The sequence below is a fragment of the Gekko japonicus genome, unplaced genomic scaffold, assembly GCF_001447785.1.
Source record: "Gekko japonicus isolate JY-2015 unplaced genomic scaffold, Gekko_japonicus_V1.1 scaffold2063, whole genome shotgun sequence".
Classification (NCBI taxonomy): domain Eukaryota; kingdom Metazoa; phylum Chordata; class Lepidosauria; order Squamata; family Gekkonidae; genus Gekko; species Gekko japonicus.
In genome coordinates this window covers 236,585-253,103 of record NW_015163150.1, presented here as the reverse complement: position 1 = coordinate 253,103, position 16,519 = coordinate 236,585, and the positions used below count along the sequence as shown (strand labels likewise).

The 16,519-nt window shown below is 42.8% G+C and overlaps 1 protein-coding gene across 2 annotated transcripts in view; it reads left to right on the top strand.

Annotated features, from left to right (window-relative positions):
• The window catches only part of PLCL2 (phospholipase C like 2), a 120,801-nt gene that overhangs the window by 61,096 nt on the left and 43,186 nt on the right, over positions 1-16,519 (top strand). For both annotated transcript variants that reach the window (XM_015407039.1, XM_015407038.1), the window contains exon 3: positions 13,551-16,037. In XM_015407039.1, coding sequence (XP_015262525.1) covers positions 13,551-16,037 — 2,487 coding nt within the window. The remainder of the gene's footprint in view (positions 1-13,550; positions 16,038-16,519) is intronic.

Sequence of the window (16,519 nt, the reverse complement as noted above, 5' to 3'; positions counted from 1 at the left end):
TTTACGGCCAGCAGTTCCAGATAGTTGATATGATGACTCTTCCAAAGGGGTTGCCATGGAGCACCCACACAAGTGTCGTCTGTATGAGCACCCCAACCCCACAGGGAGGCATCTGTGGTGATGGACATTACGGGAACGATCGGTTGGAACGGTGCACCCGCCAACAGATTGGTGTCCACGAGCCACCACTGCAGGGAGACGAGGACCTGCGGAGGCACTACCAGTTGAAGGCTCGGAGGATGGATGGAAGGGCGAAATTTCTTTAGAAACCACAGCTGCAACGGGCGCATGCGAAGGCGTGCATATTCGATCACGGAAGTGGTGGCTGCCATGAGACCCAAGGTCCGCTGAATGTGGACCGCTGATGTCACGTTGGACTGGAACAAACGTTGAATTTCCAGACGAATGGTATCTGCCCGTTGGCGAGGAAGGTACGCCCGAGTGGCTAGGGAGTCTATGACAGCTCCTATGAACTGCACGCGAGTTGCAGGTTGCAGCATGGATTTCTGTAAATTCACCAGAATTCCAAGGGAGGATAGGACCGACAATGTGATGGTGATGTGCTGAAGGAGACATTCTCTTGAATCTGCCACCATCAACCAGTCGTCTATATACGGAAAGATCTGAATGCCCTGAAGGCGAAGATGAGCGACGACAACCACCATTACCTTCGTAAAAACCCTGGGGGCGGTAGAGAGCCCGAATGGAAGGGCTTTGAATTGGTAATGGTCCTCCCCGACTGCGAATCTGAGGAACTTTCTGTGACGAGGATGGATGGAGACGTGAAAATAAGCGTCTTTGAGATCTAAAGTGACCATCCAAGTCCCTGGAGACAGGAGTGGTAAAATGCTTTGCAACGTGGTCATGCGAAACTTTCTGTAAATGATGAACCGATTGAGAAAACGGAGGTCCATGATTGGACGAAGTCCTCCGTCCTTCTTGGGGACTGTGAAATATTTGGAATAAATCCCGCGGCAACAATCCGCCATCGGGACTTTCTCTATAGCGTTTTTTTGTGTCAGCGATTGTACCTCCTGTAGCAGGGCAGGAGACGCCGGGGTTCTGATGAAACGGGAGATTCTGGGAGTCAGAGAAAACTCTATGAGATAGCCATCTCTTATTATAGAGTGCACCCATTTGTCCGTAGAAATGGCGAGCCATGCGTGCAGGAAGGGTGCAAGGCGAGTCTGAGCAGTAAGGTTGAAGTCAAAGTCCCTGTTTGGGATTCTTAGGGAATTTCGACTTATAGGCACCGGACGATTGTCCCTTATTTTTCGGGGGAAAAGACCGTGACTGAGAGGAGGGAGGTCTTTGCCATTGATCCGTAGGTGATTTGTTGTACGGTTGCCTGGTCGACCAAGGTTGCCTAGGCCACTGCTTGGATTTCGAGTATTTGGTCGTGGGGGAGATCCCCAAACTCTTGGACGTCTTGATACTCTTATCCATTTCCTGCAGAACCGTGTCAGTGGTGGAGCTAAACAATCCAGAACCTTCAAAGGGAAGGTCTTCCACCGAGGATCTGGTGTCATATGGCAATGATGAAGAGCGGAGCCAGGCATGTCTGCGTAACGCTACAGAGGTTGCTAGAGTCTTACTAGCGGATTCCAGGGAATGCTTGGCAGCACTAATTTGGTGTCTAGCCAAGACCATCCCTTCATTCTGAATCCTTTTAATCTGAGGTTGGCACTCTTTGGGCACGTGCGGGAGGAAATCATTCAAACGCTTCCATAAATTGAATTGATAACGGCCCATGCAGGCGGCATAGTTCGCCGTTTTAATGCCCATTGCACCGACAGTGTAGAATTTTCTACCAACCGAATCCAACTTCTTCCCTTCTTTTTCTGAGTGAGTAGAGTGACTCGCTTTTCCTTTTGTGGATGAGGAGACGACCAAAGAATTGGGCTTTGGGTGTGTGTATAAAAACTCAGCCCCTGATTCCTGGACCTTGTACATGTGATCCAGACGCTTATTAGAGACATTAATGGAGGCTGGACGAGTCCAAAAGTCCTTGGTAGTTTGCAAGAGAACTTTTGTCATTGGTAGAGCCACGGAGGGCGAAGTGTTAGAGTGCATAATGTCAAAAACGTTATCATCCACAAAACTGGCAACGAGAGTAGGAGTCATAGATAGATCTAATGCCATGCGTTGAATAAAATCTCCATAAGACTTAACATCCTCTGATGGAGAAATAGGTAAATCCGCTTCCACATCTTGCGAGGTGGGCTGTGCATCTACATCCTCGATATGTTCAGAAAAGCCATCTGAATCGGAGGATACATTGGATGGTTCTGGAGATGATTCGAGTAATTCAGGTTGAGACGGTGCCGGTGTGTTAATCGGGGGCACAACCGGGTCTGGTGGATGCGTCGGTATCGACTGCTTCGATACCGATGGTCGATCTTGAAAGCGCGAAATGCGGGATGACACCGACTGACGATCCCATTCAGGTGGGGGTGGTATCGGGAGTGCCCAAGGGTATGGGTATCGATTCCCGTACAAATAATGCCATTGCCTCTCATCCCAAGTCAGGGGAGGAGATGTTGGTCGGTGCCGATCCTCGACTCCACGTTCTGGGGAGGCATGAGAGGATTGACGGCTCGACATATCAGATTGCGACTGATTTGTCTGTTGAGTAAGGTCGATGTCGAGATCCGAACCGATCGGGTGAGGTTCTTGCGTGGGATCTCGACCCTGACTAGCCGAAACCTTATGGACTTTGGGTTTGTCCGTTTTAGGTTTCTTCGACTGCTGTGAGTCTTTGCCCTGCTTCCGGATCTTGGAAGGTACGGGGTGGTCCTTTATCGGCGTCGATCGTTTCGGTGCCGAAGCATTGATTGCGACCGTCGACGTCGATGATCCCGGAACGGGAGGACAAGTGTCCGCAGCCAAGGTGGACATCGAGGCGTGCCCGGACGTGTCTAACGGCGAAGAGGACTGTGGAGATAATGCCTTCTCCATCAGGGCCAAGTGTAGACGAGCTGCTCTGTTTTTTCTCGTCTGGTTCGAAAACTTTCGGCAATGTCTGCACTTAGAGACACAGTGTGACTCCCCTAAACAAACGAGGCAAAGCGAGTGCCCGTCGGTGGGGGATATTTTAAGGCCGCAAGTCCTACACCGTTTGAAACAACCCCACCGCGGGGCCATAGGCCAGCGGGAGGGGAACGTAAGTAAAGAACAAACACCGAAAGAAAAATGCTAACTACAAAAATAAAGAAAGAGAAACTAACTAAACGCGAGTTTAGCAAAAAAAGTTTGGTACTTAGCAGACCGAGGCAGAAGGCGTCCTACCAGCGCGGCGGTCAGAAGAGAACTGGCGGGATCTGCGTGCCCCTCCTTGGTCATGCGCAGTGGAGCCGGCGCGTGACCTGGGAGAGGCGCGAAAATCCCTTTTGCTAGCTATCGGTACCGAGAAGGTCAGCGCAGGCGCAGAGTATCCCAAGGGTGTGAATGCACAGATGACCACTCGAAGATCACCAGTTACAGGTAAGCAACCTGTCTTTGCCAATCTCCAGGTGAGGGCTACAGATTACTCACAATTACAACTGCTCTTCAGGTAGCAGAGATCAGTTCCTCTGGAGAAAACAGTGGACTCTGTCATTATACCCTGCTAAGGTCACCACAGCAAATTGACACTGTTTGCCCAAAGCCAGAGCACTGCCCCAGAGCCTCTTTCTAGATCCCGTTGTATTGCTTTCACAACGGGCTTTACTGCTAGTCTCCTATAAGTAATGAGTGCTTGCATTTCTGTGTGTGTGGTTTGTCCTGTTATTAACACTGTGATTTTGGAGAAGATTTTAAAATGCAAATATTTGTTGGTGTTATTCAGCAGTGGGGTATAGTGATAGTGAAGTGCAGCACCACCAAACAATGTTACCTAATAAATCTCATTGTAGTTTGGTTCCTTTCCCAAATCTTTATGACATGTAAAGGAAATGGCTCTGGAATTTGCCTCTTTGGTAGAATTGTAATGTTCATTTGAAGCTGGTGGGTGTGATAGTTAGTATGATAAAATTAGGACTGGGAAGATTTGAGTTCAGATCCACACTCAGCAGTGAAGCTCACTGAGTGACCTTGGGTCAGCAACTTTCTTGGAGACTAACCTACCTCACACATTTGTTGTACAGATCAAATCCTTACAGAAGGGAGAATCATGTAAGCCAGCCTGAGCTCCTTTGAGGAAAAGGAGGTTAAAAATGGATAGATAGATAGAAGCAATGGATCAACTTCTTTAGCATCAGGACCACCATATATAGAAAATTACAGCTAACATCATTACAGCTAACCTGTCTTGCCTGGATGTGATAGGCTTAATACATTTATGGTGTATTACATGTGGTTATGTTTTATGAATCTTGATACAACTTTCCCATTTATGTTGATTGTGGCCTGCTGGACTCTTTCCTCATACTATATTGCTATTCAAGCATTTCATAGGTATGTATATTTAGTATGTTGCAGTGGTTTGTTTGTTACTTGCTGTGACAGACATGTTAGGTTCCTCCTCTCCCTGAGAGTAACCAACTGATGGGCTGTTAGTGAGAATCTGATAGTTAAACAGCTGTTAGTTGAGTTGGAGTCAGAGCTGGCGGAGGGAAAAAGTAGTAGCTTCAGCCGCTGTGAATCATAACAGCAACCTGTCCATGCCTGAGAGAAAGTCAACTTGTAACAGAGAATCCCAAATACCTAAATAGGCCATAGTTCAAAAGTTGAAGTGCAAAAAAACTTTGTAATCTTTACCAGATTCACTCCAATGTTGTGTTCAAACCATAAATGAAAGTTAACTTCTTATTCCTTTTATCCTGTGGGCTGAATATGTGTGGTCTCAGGGAAAGAAGCGCTCACACACAGGTTTAAGATCTCAGCCTATATATAACATATTAGAATTTGAATAAATGGTAGCAATGTATGAATGAAGCAGTATTTGAGTCCTAACCCCAATAGCTCTGTGAAGTATCTGAGTGAGGCTACCCTGTAGTGAGGGACTGGGCTACCCTGTCTGGTGGTCTCTGTGAGTGAGAGAAAGGACCTTGAATGTGACAGGACCAGGAATCTTTTAAAAGATGCAAGATGGGTGGTGAACTGTAACTGCCTGACCTACCTGTAATCTTGACCCTGTGGGACAGAGGTTGTGGAGGGTAGGGGGATCTCTGATTGAGTAAAGGGGGTCACACTCGCTGATGTGTGACAGTATTGTACAAAGAGCCAATGTGGTGTTCTGATTAAAGTGTGTGTCTAGGAATTGGGAGAGTCAAATCCTTACTCTGCAATGAAACTTATTGAATGACCTTGAATTTTGACTATGACAGAATCCTAGGGACCGATTTAATGACTGAACATCCCCAAATGTGGAGTAATATTTTCTTCTGTTTGCTAGATGCAGTTGTGAGAGATATTTTAAATTCTTATGCATATCGATAATAAAAAGTACCATTTTCTTCATTCCTTAACCCCCCAAGCCCACCAAATCCTGAGTTTCCTCTTCAGTTTCCACTAGTAAAAAAAACCCAACGGGTTAATAAAACTCTTCCTCTGCTATTTATAAAGACCTCCTTTTCCCGATTAATTCCTTTCCTGATTAACTCTTCCTGTTCCCTCTCTCCAAAGAAAAGTAATATGAAGGGCTTCTGCTGAGAATGGCAACACTTTGGGTGCGTTCAGACGGGGCGTTTCTGCCGGCATAAACTGCGCCGGTTGGAACCGGTGCAGTTTATGCCGGCAGAAATGCGATCACACTTACCCTCCATTTTGCGGATCCCTCCGGTGGACGCCCGCTCACATGCTGCGGGTGTCGGCATTTTTTTTTTTAAAGGACAGTTTGGGCATGCGCATAGGCAGCCATTCAGAGAATGGTGATTTTTGCGCATGCTCAACCCCCCCCATTACATTTAAACTTTAAAGGTAAGGACTTACCTTTAAAGTTTAAAGCCCAACCTGGCCTCCCTGTAGTCCCGGACTGCTCCGGGAAGTTAAAGTAAGGGCTTTTTTTTTTCCTTAACCAACGCTCGGGGTGAAGCTTCGCCCGAGCGCATATCGCTTATTTTTTTAAAAAAATGGCGGGGGAAAGCCGGAAGCCTCAGGCTTCCGACGGAAGTGGCTGTACAACGTTTGGAGAGCGATCAGACGCCGGGGTGCACCGTTTTCAACTGTTGCACTCAGTTTACCACCACTAGGGACCTAGTGGCAGAGTGCAACAGTTTAAAGGGATTTACAACGGTTAGGGATGGGAGGCAGATGTTCGCCGTGTGAACGCCCGTAAGTACACCGGTTGGAACCGGCACCCTAACCGTTGTAAATCCCCTGTCTGAACGCACCCTTTGAGTGCTGTATCCTTACAGCCACTGGTCTAGAACTTGAAGCAAATGGCTTGTTATCATGTTAAGTTCTAGGGGAGAGAGAGGTACTGCAAATCATGTTAAGTTCTAGGGGAGAGAGAGGTACTGCAGTTTGCTACTGTACTTTTGTTTCCTGCTTTTAAAGGAAACCTCACAGGGACAAGTGTTTCATCACTGGAGAGGGAGAATCTATAGTTTTGCAAGATAAATTAAGCAAAAACAGCAAAAGGTCTCTGAAATGGCACAGTAAATGCAAGATGGCTTGCTAGTAGAGTAGGCTTGCTAGTAGTTTATGATGCATTTTTAAACTTTCCTGTACCTGACAGCTGCAGTTGGCTGTAGTGGTTAAGTGCGTGGACTCTAATCTGGGAGAACCAGGTTTGATTCCCCACTCCTCCGCTTGCACCTGCTGGATGACCTTGGGCAAGCCATAGTTCTGCCACAGCAGTTTCTGTCAGAGCTCTCTCAGCCCCACCTACCTCACAGGGTATCTGTTGTGGGGATGGGAAGGGAAAGGAGTTTGTAAGCCGCTCTGAGACACCTTTGGGTAGTGAAGGGTGGGGTATAAATCCAGGGTGGGGTATAAATCCAATCTCCTCCTCCTTCCTCTTTTTCCTCTTCTTCCTCTTTTTCCTCCTCTTCCCCCTCCTCTTCCTCCTTTTCCTCTTCTTCCTCTTACTCTAAAGAAAAAAAAATATTCTACCAGCACCAAACATTAAACTGCTGGTGACGAAAGGGCTAGGAGATTGGTTGTTCATCATTGTGAGTGTGGCCATCAAATAGCTGCCCTTTACACTTATGCAATAACACAGTGCTCAGAATTGTAATTGTCGCACTAGCTGGATGAAAGAGAAGTCTTTCCCCCCGTGACAAAATATTGCAGCTGAAATGCTTGAGAAATATGATATCCCCGTCTTATTGTGATATCCCAGTACCACAGTCTTGAAACGGGATAGTCCAGTATTGTTATCTCAAAAAGAGATTCCTCTGTTGCTGCCAACAAGTTGTCTAAACAGTGTACATTTACAGCATGAACAAAAATAATCTAGAAGGGCTCTTAAAATGTTCAAATTGATAAATCATTAAAGTATTTACTCCTTGACTGGTGAGTTCAAAACCAAAATAACTTTACATGCATTAATAATGAGATTTATTTATTTTTAACCAGGTCTTGTTTATAAGGTAAAATTAATCTTCCTGAGAGAGAGAGAGAGAGTTATGTTTGAGGTATGGAATTGCTTGTAAAGCAGTGATGATTCATTGCCTGTGGGAAGACTTCCACCTGTCTTGGTTATAGTCCGAATTGAAGCGATTTACATTACTCATTTAGTTGGATGGGTTTCTATGAGTGATGCATTCCAGCAGTCTAACTGTTATTCTGTAGCACCAAAGCAGAAGAAAGTACAGTGAAAGCTTTGTTAACTGGCACACGGTTAACTGGGTGGCTTTGTTAATCAGCATACCCTCTGAATGACTCAGGAGGATGCTGGATAAAAGCTTTGTTAACTAGCATATTCGGTTAATCAGCAACCCTGATTTCCTTTGAATTCCAGTTAATAAAGCTTTTACCGTTATTTGAATCCTTAAAAAGTATCTGTTGAAGGTGGCGTGAGTCATCAGATGCTTTAGATTTGTTGTAATTTTCTGTGTTCAGTTTGATTCTTATGAAGTTAATAACACATTCTAGTGAATCTGAGGTTTATGAGTTGCTTAATTATATAGGTATTTATACCCTGTTTTACTCCCCAGTGGAGACCAAAGCAGCTTACAGCATCATTCTCCTGACCTCCATTTTATTTTCACAACAGCAACCCTGTGAAGTAGGCAAGGCTGAGAGAGAGTTACTGACCTGAGATCATTCTACAAGCTTCCATGCAGAGTGGGATTTTTTTTTTTGGCCCCCTGAAGGGGAATTTTTTATTTTTTTGCATTTTCTACACACTACAATTATGGGATGGGGGAAGGGATACTAATACCCTAACACTATTACTATGGGTGATGGGTAAAGGAAATCTAATACATATATCTACTTGGTAGGGGAAGGAATACTATTCATCTACTGGATTTGGGGAAAGGGAGAAGTCTAATACATGTCACGATCTGAATAGTTGAAAAAATAATGCTTTTTAACCTAATATTACACGTTATATCAAGATTTGGTTCAATTTTGATAGTACACATTTACTGCCTTTAGTGCTATTGTCTTAGTTCTAGAGTCTTTTCTTCTTACGTTTCTTCGTTTTCTGGAGTTTGGAGGCAGCTACTCCTTTCTCCAATTCAGATTATTCTGATGACGTGGAATTTTGACTTGTTGAATCCTGTGAGTAGGATTCTTCTTCTTCTTCTTCTTCTTCTTCTTCTTCTTCTTCTTCTTCTTCTTCTTCTTCTTCTTCTTCTTCTTCCTCCTCCTCCTCTTCTTCCTCCTCTTCCTCTTCCTCTTCCTCTTCCTCCTCCTCCTCCTCCTCCTCCCCCCCCCCATCCGGTTTTAAATTCTTTTCCTTCTGCTTCTTTTTTGTATTGATCATTTGATCCATAAACTTTTCCGCTTTTGGAACAGAGTCAATTTTATATTTTTTGTCCTGGTAATTGTTGCTCAGCCCATCCGGGAATAGCCATCTGTATGGTATTCCCTTTTTTTTGCAGAGTGAGGGTAAGCATCCTGTAGAGTTTCCTCCGTTTTCTAACTTTGAAGGGGATGTCTTTCAAAATTTTCACATCTTCATTCTTGATTTTTAAGGATTTTCCCATTGTTGACTTTAGCACCAGTTCTCTGGTAGATCGTTTCGTGAATTTTAGATAGGTTTCCCCTGGGATTTGTTTTTCTTTATAAAGTCTGGATAAGTCCTGTAAGCCACATCCATCTCTTTTATTAAATCTTCTTGTTTATAATCCATTAATGGGGCCAAGGCAACCGCCAAAAGTCCTTTTAAATCCTTGTTCTTCTCTTCGGGGATCCCATGGGAACATAGAATGTACATGGATCTTTCCAGCTGGAGCTGTATTAGTTGCATTTTATCAGAGGATCTTTCCTTCTCTGCTTCATCCACTCTTTTGTTAATGCTCTCAGTCTGTTTTTTCATTTTTTTCAACGTTTTCTCAGTTGCTGAGGTTCTTTTATCTATTTGATTCAGTTATTTTTGGACATTGTCCAGCTTAGTGTTGAGGTTAGTCATCTGATCCATTAGGGGGCGCAGTGCATTTGCTAACAGTGAAGAGAAGTCTGTAGTTACTTCCTGGTTCTGGGAGGGAGTTGTTGGTATGTTTTTTCTCTGGCGCCCTCTCTCCTCTCCCAGCCATAATATCAACAAGAAGTAAGTTTTCCAAAAGAAGACAAAAGTTATGCGATTTAGTCCCGCTTTGTATACTTTAGCCGTTTTTGCATTTGCTTAACTTCTTATGCGTTTATCTTAGCTCAAAGTCTTTTTATTTCCGATTTAAACCCGTTTTTAAAGTTTACTCAAAAGGGGGGTGCTTGAATTCCTCTCCCCCAGCGCTTCAAACTTAGGTGTTTTCAATTACTACCAAGGTTCAGTTCGCTTTTTTCACCTGAGCTTTTTTTAACTCATAGTTTGGAGCCTTGGAGATCTTTTGGAAGCATTTTGAAAAGTTTGATCATGATCGCTTGCTCCGGCAGTCGTTTCTGAGTGCCATACTGGCTCCGCGGCAACGGTACCTTTCGGGGAAGAAGGTGAGCCTCAATTCCTTGGCTGTCGCCTTGGAAGAGGCTCTCCTCAGCTCCCCAGGCTGGGGGTCTCCTACAGAGACCCCAGGGAGGTCCAGGACAAACTTGGACCCCTTCCGTCAGCCGGGTCTCAGCGCGTCTCCATCAGAGCGAGACGGGATGCGTCCGAGTGGCGAAATGCTTAAACCGGAAGTCCAGAGTGGGATCTTGAACACAGGTCTCCCAGATCAATACATTTACTTGACAGTAATTTGCATTTATGTCAAACAAATTTCTAGATATGTTTAGGATTATAAGCCTAGAGATACTTTAGAAGTACAAGTAATTTTCATGAGGCTAGTGTATTTCACAGTATTAATTTCCTAATTAATACTAAAGAATAAATAAATAAGTTAAAATAAAATATTGCCTCTGTAGAGAAACTCTGTTTTGGACTTCAAAAACCAGAGGCTACAAAATGCACAGTGGAACCCTTGGCTGCAATTCAATGCAGAATTTCAAGGGCTTGGAACCTCCTCCAACCTAAGGAGCTTTCCTATAACTTAAGTGGTTCTCCCGCTAGAAAGGAAGAATTCCTTACTCTTTGCTTATTGGAGTGGTAGGATACTGGCCATTATGTTTAATGTGGTAGATCAGGGGTCCCTAACCTTTTTGAGCCTATGGCCATCTTTGGAATTCTGAAACTGTGTGGTGGGTGCAGCCACAAGATGGCTGCCAAAATGGCTGCTGCACCTTTCCTTCAGTCACACTGTGAAAATCCTTGTGCTCTGGTGACAGCTACTGTCAAAGGAACATTTTAAAAAATCCGCACAGCTAGTCAAATCTCTAATGGCCAAAAGCCCCACCTGGCCCTGGTCACTTTCTAAAAACACTTGGCAGGTACCACATGGTAGCCATGAGCACCATGTAGGTGAAACGTATGCTAAAGTATGGCTCTTCACCCCAAACTGGAGCTCTCTTTTGGAAGCGAGTCACGCGGAGCTCTGCTTGCCTTCATTTAACTAATCAAGTTATACAGATCAGATAATGAATATGTGTGTTTGTACGTGCAAGTAGGAAAGCCCATGTACATGTGAATTCCAAGTGCATATTGAGATCTCTGACACAGATGCTTTCTTTTAAATTCTTTGTAGACTGAGCATATTTGATTAACACTGATGGTTTTCTGTACTAGGAAAACTACATATTTTGCATACTAAGTGCCATAGACTTATTCAAAGCCATCATGCCAAAGATACATTTGGATCTGTTTCTTCATTGTACTCTACTGTTGGTTTTTTTATATATATTTATTAGTTTTCACAAATTAAAACATACAAACAAAGACACCGACAAACATACACCTAGTTCACCAATTTTTGAGCACATCTAACCTCATACCACTGGTACATTACTCCTTAATCATAACACCTCATTCAACTGTTTTTATCCCATAATATTACTATTCACGTATTTCATGTATCATTGTACTCTACTGTTGACAGCTGTACTCACACTATAAGTGTACTAATATGTGAATATGTTTAAACCTCTACTGAGGTATGGACCTCTTGCTTTGGTCCTCAACAAAAATATATAATATTTTATCAAAATTATCTCAATTTTATCATATGTATATTGACCTACTGGCAAAAAGGGAGAGGCATGGAGAGTGTGAGGGAACAAGTGGTATTCCTTCTGCAGTAAGAATGTGGAACTGGAATCCATGCCAGGGGAAGAGAGTAAAGGAGATGGGAGGGCTGAATTTAAACTTCTTCAGCTGACCATGAAGTTTTGACCCATTTACTCATGCTAAATCAAAGCCAATAAGAACAAAGTGAAATCTAACACAAGGAACATGCGTGTGAATAAACAATATTGCTTGGAAGGGGCCTGTGGTGAAAATAGTCACTTATTATCTGGCCAGTACCAAAGACCTCCAAGTGCCATGGTCCTAACACAGTTTTGGAATGCTTCATATGTGAAGCATCAGCTATCATGTGAACATATAAAAAGCAATTATACAACAGATTAACTCAGGGGCTCTGTGCTAACTTCATAAACCATGTTTCAGCATGCTAACACAAAATTTATTGGAGTGTTAGGGCTAAAACTGTAGATTGTGGATCTTTTTTGCTGATGGTGTTTCTTTAATGCAAATACCACAAGTAAGTTTGGAGATGAGCAGCGACCGGCAGAGGGGTGGGGTGCTTAACACTTTCCTTATTAGCTGTTTGCTAAAACAGTAGAAAAAGGTACCTCTCTGCAGTAGAAAAGGTACAGGGGCACACATGTATTTGACCTACAGTGGTAAAGTCGAGACCAAAACTGAAGGCAATGTCCACCCACCCACCCCTGACCAACTTTTCAACAGAGGAAGGAAGCAACGTAAAGCATCTTCTCCTCTCCATGCTCCACCTGAGTAACAAAAATGGTTCTCATTTCCCTATTTGCAGCTTCCAATTCCTTATTCTCCATTCCATCTACAAATACTTATGATAAACACCTCTGAATCCTGAAACAGGCTTCGAACGACCCTACACTCTGGGGACCCTTGTTCCCCAATCCAAAGCCTGACTGCAGCATCAAGGGCTCCAAAGCAGGGGGTACGCTCAGGAAAATGGAAGAATAACTGGAGACTGTCAATCTCAATGTAAACTTTAAACCACATGAAATCATACATCCCTGGAATTTAGGGACAGGGACCAAAGCTTATTTCAGGATGCATAACTGTTTAAGTATCATTAATGTGCATAGTTGGAGAATAAGGATCCAGGAATTGCAAATAAGGAAATGGGAACCATTTGAATATATCTTCTTGGCTGCGGAGGGAGGGAAGCATTTCTTCTTGGGATCTCAAGGCTGCTCCCTATTTGAAAGAACCAGAAAAGGCAGTGTTGGATTTGGAAGTACAAGCCTAGTTCCATCCTAAGCTCTGTCTCTGTAGTAGCCTCAAATGGGAAGATGGAAAAAAAGACTGGAGAAACAGAAGAATGTAAATAAGGGTGATAAGTAGAGGGGTAGGCTCACAAAAACTGATGAGAGAATAATTTTTTTAGTTTTATAAAGGTGCTGCATAATTTATAAAAGCAGGTGACTAAACTCACTAAAATATTATGGGGGGAGGTACTGTCAGGGTCAACCCTGGACTGTCTTCCTCTTTTGCAGAGGACAGGCTGGGACAGATCCTGACAGGTAGAGAGCATTAAATAGGAATAATGTGTACCATCTCAAAGGCTTGCTATAAATATTGATCATAAAACATTATGAGTACTAAGTTGTGATCCTGTGCATACTTACTTTATAGTAAGTGTCACTGAACTTGCGTGGGCTTATTTCTCAGTGAACATCTATAGGACAGGGATGCACATCTGCCATCTTTAATACTTTCACTAGATGCAGTCAGTCAGTCCCCAGGAAAAAGATCTCTTTGGGAATACCTAATAGGTCCACAATCCTCACATTCATACACAATGAACTACATTAAAAGTAGCACCTGTCATATTTACATGTCATATAGCAGATATTTCATTATTCTTTTCTTCTTCTTCTTCCAGGATGGTACAAAGCAAAAAAGAGAACGGAAAAAGACAGTGTCATTCAGCAGCATGCCGACTGAGAAGAAGATCAGCAGTGCAAGTGACTGTATTAATGCCATGGTTGAAGGCTCGGAACTCAAGAAGGTTCGATCCAACTCCAGAGTATACCACCGATACTTCCTTTTAGATGCAGATATGCAGTCCCTACGGTGGGAACCTTCAAAGAAGGATTCTGAAAAAGCAAAGATTGATATTAAATCAGTCAAAGAAGTGAGAACGGGGAAAAATACAGAAATTTTTCGTAGCAACGGAATTTATGACCAGATTTCAGAAGACTGTGCATTTTCTGTTATCTATGGGGATAATTATGAGTCTCTAGATCTTGTAGCAAATTCTGCAGATGTTGCAAATATTTGGGTTACTGGGCTAAGATACCTGATATCTTACGGAAAACATACACTTGATATGCTAGAAAGTAGCCAAGATAAAATGCGGACTTCATGGGTTTCACAAATGTTTAGTGAAACAGATGTAGATAATTTGGGTCGTATATCCTTGTGTAGAGCTGTGCAATTCATCAAAAGCCTAAACCCTGGCTTAAAAACAAGTAAAATTGAACTGAAATTCAAAGAGTTACACAGATCAAAAGACAAACCTGGTACTGAAGTCACAAAAGAAGAGTTTATTGAAGTTTTTCATGAGCTTTGCACTCGCCCTGAGATCTATTTCTTGTTAGTTCAGTTTTCTAGCAATAAAGAATTTCTTGACACCAAGGACCTTATGATGTTTTTAGAAGCGGAACAGGGCATGGCACATGTCACAGAAGAAATAAGCCTTGAAATTATTCGCAAATATGAGCCTTCTAGAGAGGGCCAGGAGAAGGGATGGCTTTCCATAGATGGTTTTACAAATTACCTTACTTCAGCAGAATGTCATATATTTGATCCAGAGCATAAAAAGGTGTGTCAAGACATGAAACAACCTTTATCTCATTATTTCATAAACTCATCTCATAACACATATTTGATAGAGGATCAGTTCCGAGGTCCATCTGATATTACAGGATATATCCGTGCTCTTAAAATGGGGTGTCGAAGTGTTGAGTTGGATGTTTGGGATGGTCCTGATAATGAACCTGTAATTTACACAGGTCATACAATGACCTCACAGATAGTCTTCCGCAGCGTAATTGACATTATTAACAAATATGCATTTTTTGCTTCGGACTACCCTCTTATGCTTTGTTTAGAAAATCATTGTTCTCTCAAGCAACAGAAAGTGATGGTTCAGCATATCAAGAAAATATTGGGGGACAAACTGTATACGCAGCCTCCAAATGCAGAAGAAACTTATCTGCCTTCTCCTGAATCCCTCAAAGGGAAAGTACTACTAAAAGCCAAGAAGCTTTCTTCTAATTGCTCTGGGCTAGAGGGAGATGTTACTGATGAAGATGAAGGAGCAGAAATGTCCCAGAGAGTGGGAAAGGAGGGTGTGGAGCAGCAGAATGTTGTGCCAGTGAAAACGTTCCAGCTCTGTAAAGAGCTTTCAGAACTAGTATGTATATGCAAGTCAGTTCAGTTCAAAGACTTCCAGGTTTCATTTCAGCTTCAAAGATACTGGGAAATATGCTCCTTTAATGAAGTGCTTGCTACCAGATATGCCAATGAAAACGCCGGGGACTTTGTGAATTACAACAAACGTTTTCTCGCCAGGGTTTTCCCTAGTCCCATGAGGATTGATTCGAGTAATATGAATCCACAGGATTTTTGGAAATGTGGTTGCCAGATAGTGGCAATGAACTTTCAGACACCTGGATTAATGATGGACCTCAACATTGGTTGGTTTCGACAAAATGGCAATTGTGGTTATGTACTGCGACCTGCAATCATGCGGGAAGAAGTTTCTTTCTTTAGTGCAAATACAAAAGACACTGTGCCTGGGGTTTCACCACAGCTTCTTCATGTAAAGATTATTAGTGGGCAGAACTTCCCAAAACCAAAAGGGTCAGGTGCCAAAGGTGATGTTGTAGATCCTTACGTCTATGTAGAAATCCATGGGATCCCTGCCGATTGTGCAGAGCAAAGGACAAAAACTGTACATCAAAATGGGGACAATCCAATATTTGATGAAAGTTTTGAATTTCAGATTAATCTACCTGAACTTGCTATGGTGCGGTTTGTAGTACTAGATGATGATTATATTGGGGATGAATTTATTGGGCAGTACACAATTCCCTTTGAGTGTTTACAAACAGGTTATCGGCATATCCCACTTCAGTCTTTAACAGGAGAAGCTCTGGCACATGCATTCTTATTTGTACATGTGGCCATTACTAATCGAAGGGGTGGTGGGAAGCCTCATAAACGGGGTCTTTCTGTCAGGAAAAGCAAGAAATCCAGAGAGTATGCCTGTATGAGGACTTTGTGGATTAAAACCATTGATGAAGTGTTCAAGAATGCTCTCCAGCCCATACGGGATGCAACGGATTTGAGGGAAAACATGCAGGTATCGTATATGATTTACTTTCACAGAAGATTAGTATTTACATTCATAAATGTGTTTAATGCAATCCATTAATGTTTCTATAATAGATCATGACATTGTTACGTATAGACGTTTGGTCATTTTGAAAGCAGTTAATGCGACCATCAGTAAAGGTAGATGATGACCATGGGAGAAGTCAATGGGATTACAAGGTTGTAACTCTGGTTAGGACTGAACTGATGCAAACCTAATTCTCTTTTTGTGCTGGAAGTTATTTTATGTTATCTGAATATTCTTCAGAACTATGAGTCATTGTAGATACAGAAAAGGCTGTACAGCCATATTGGTTCACGCAAAATCCAAAAGCAAGAACCAAACCCATATAATAACTTTTTTTAGGACCAACCAAATTTACCCAAAACATTGTGCAAGGCTTTGAGCTCTTCATCAGACTGTATGTTACAAAATTTTAAAAGACAGAAGGGTAGAAGACAGATTTCTTA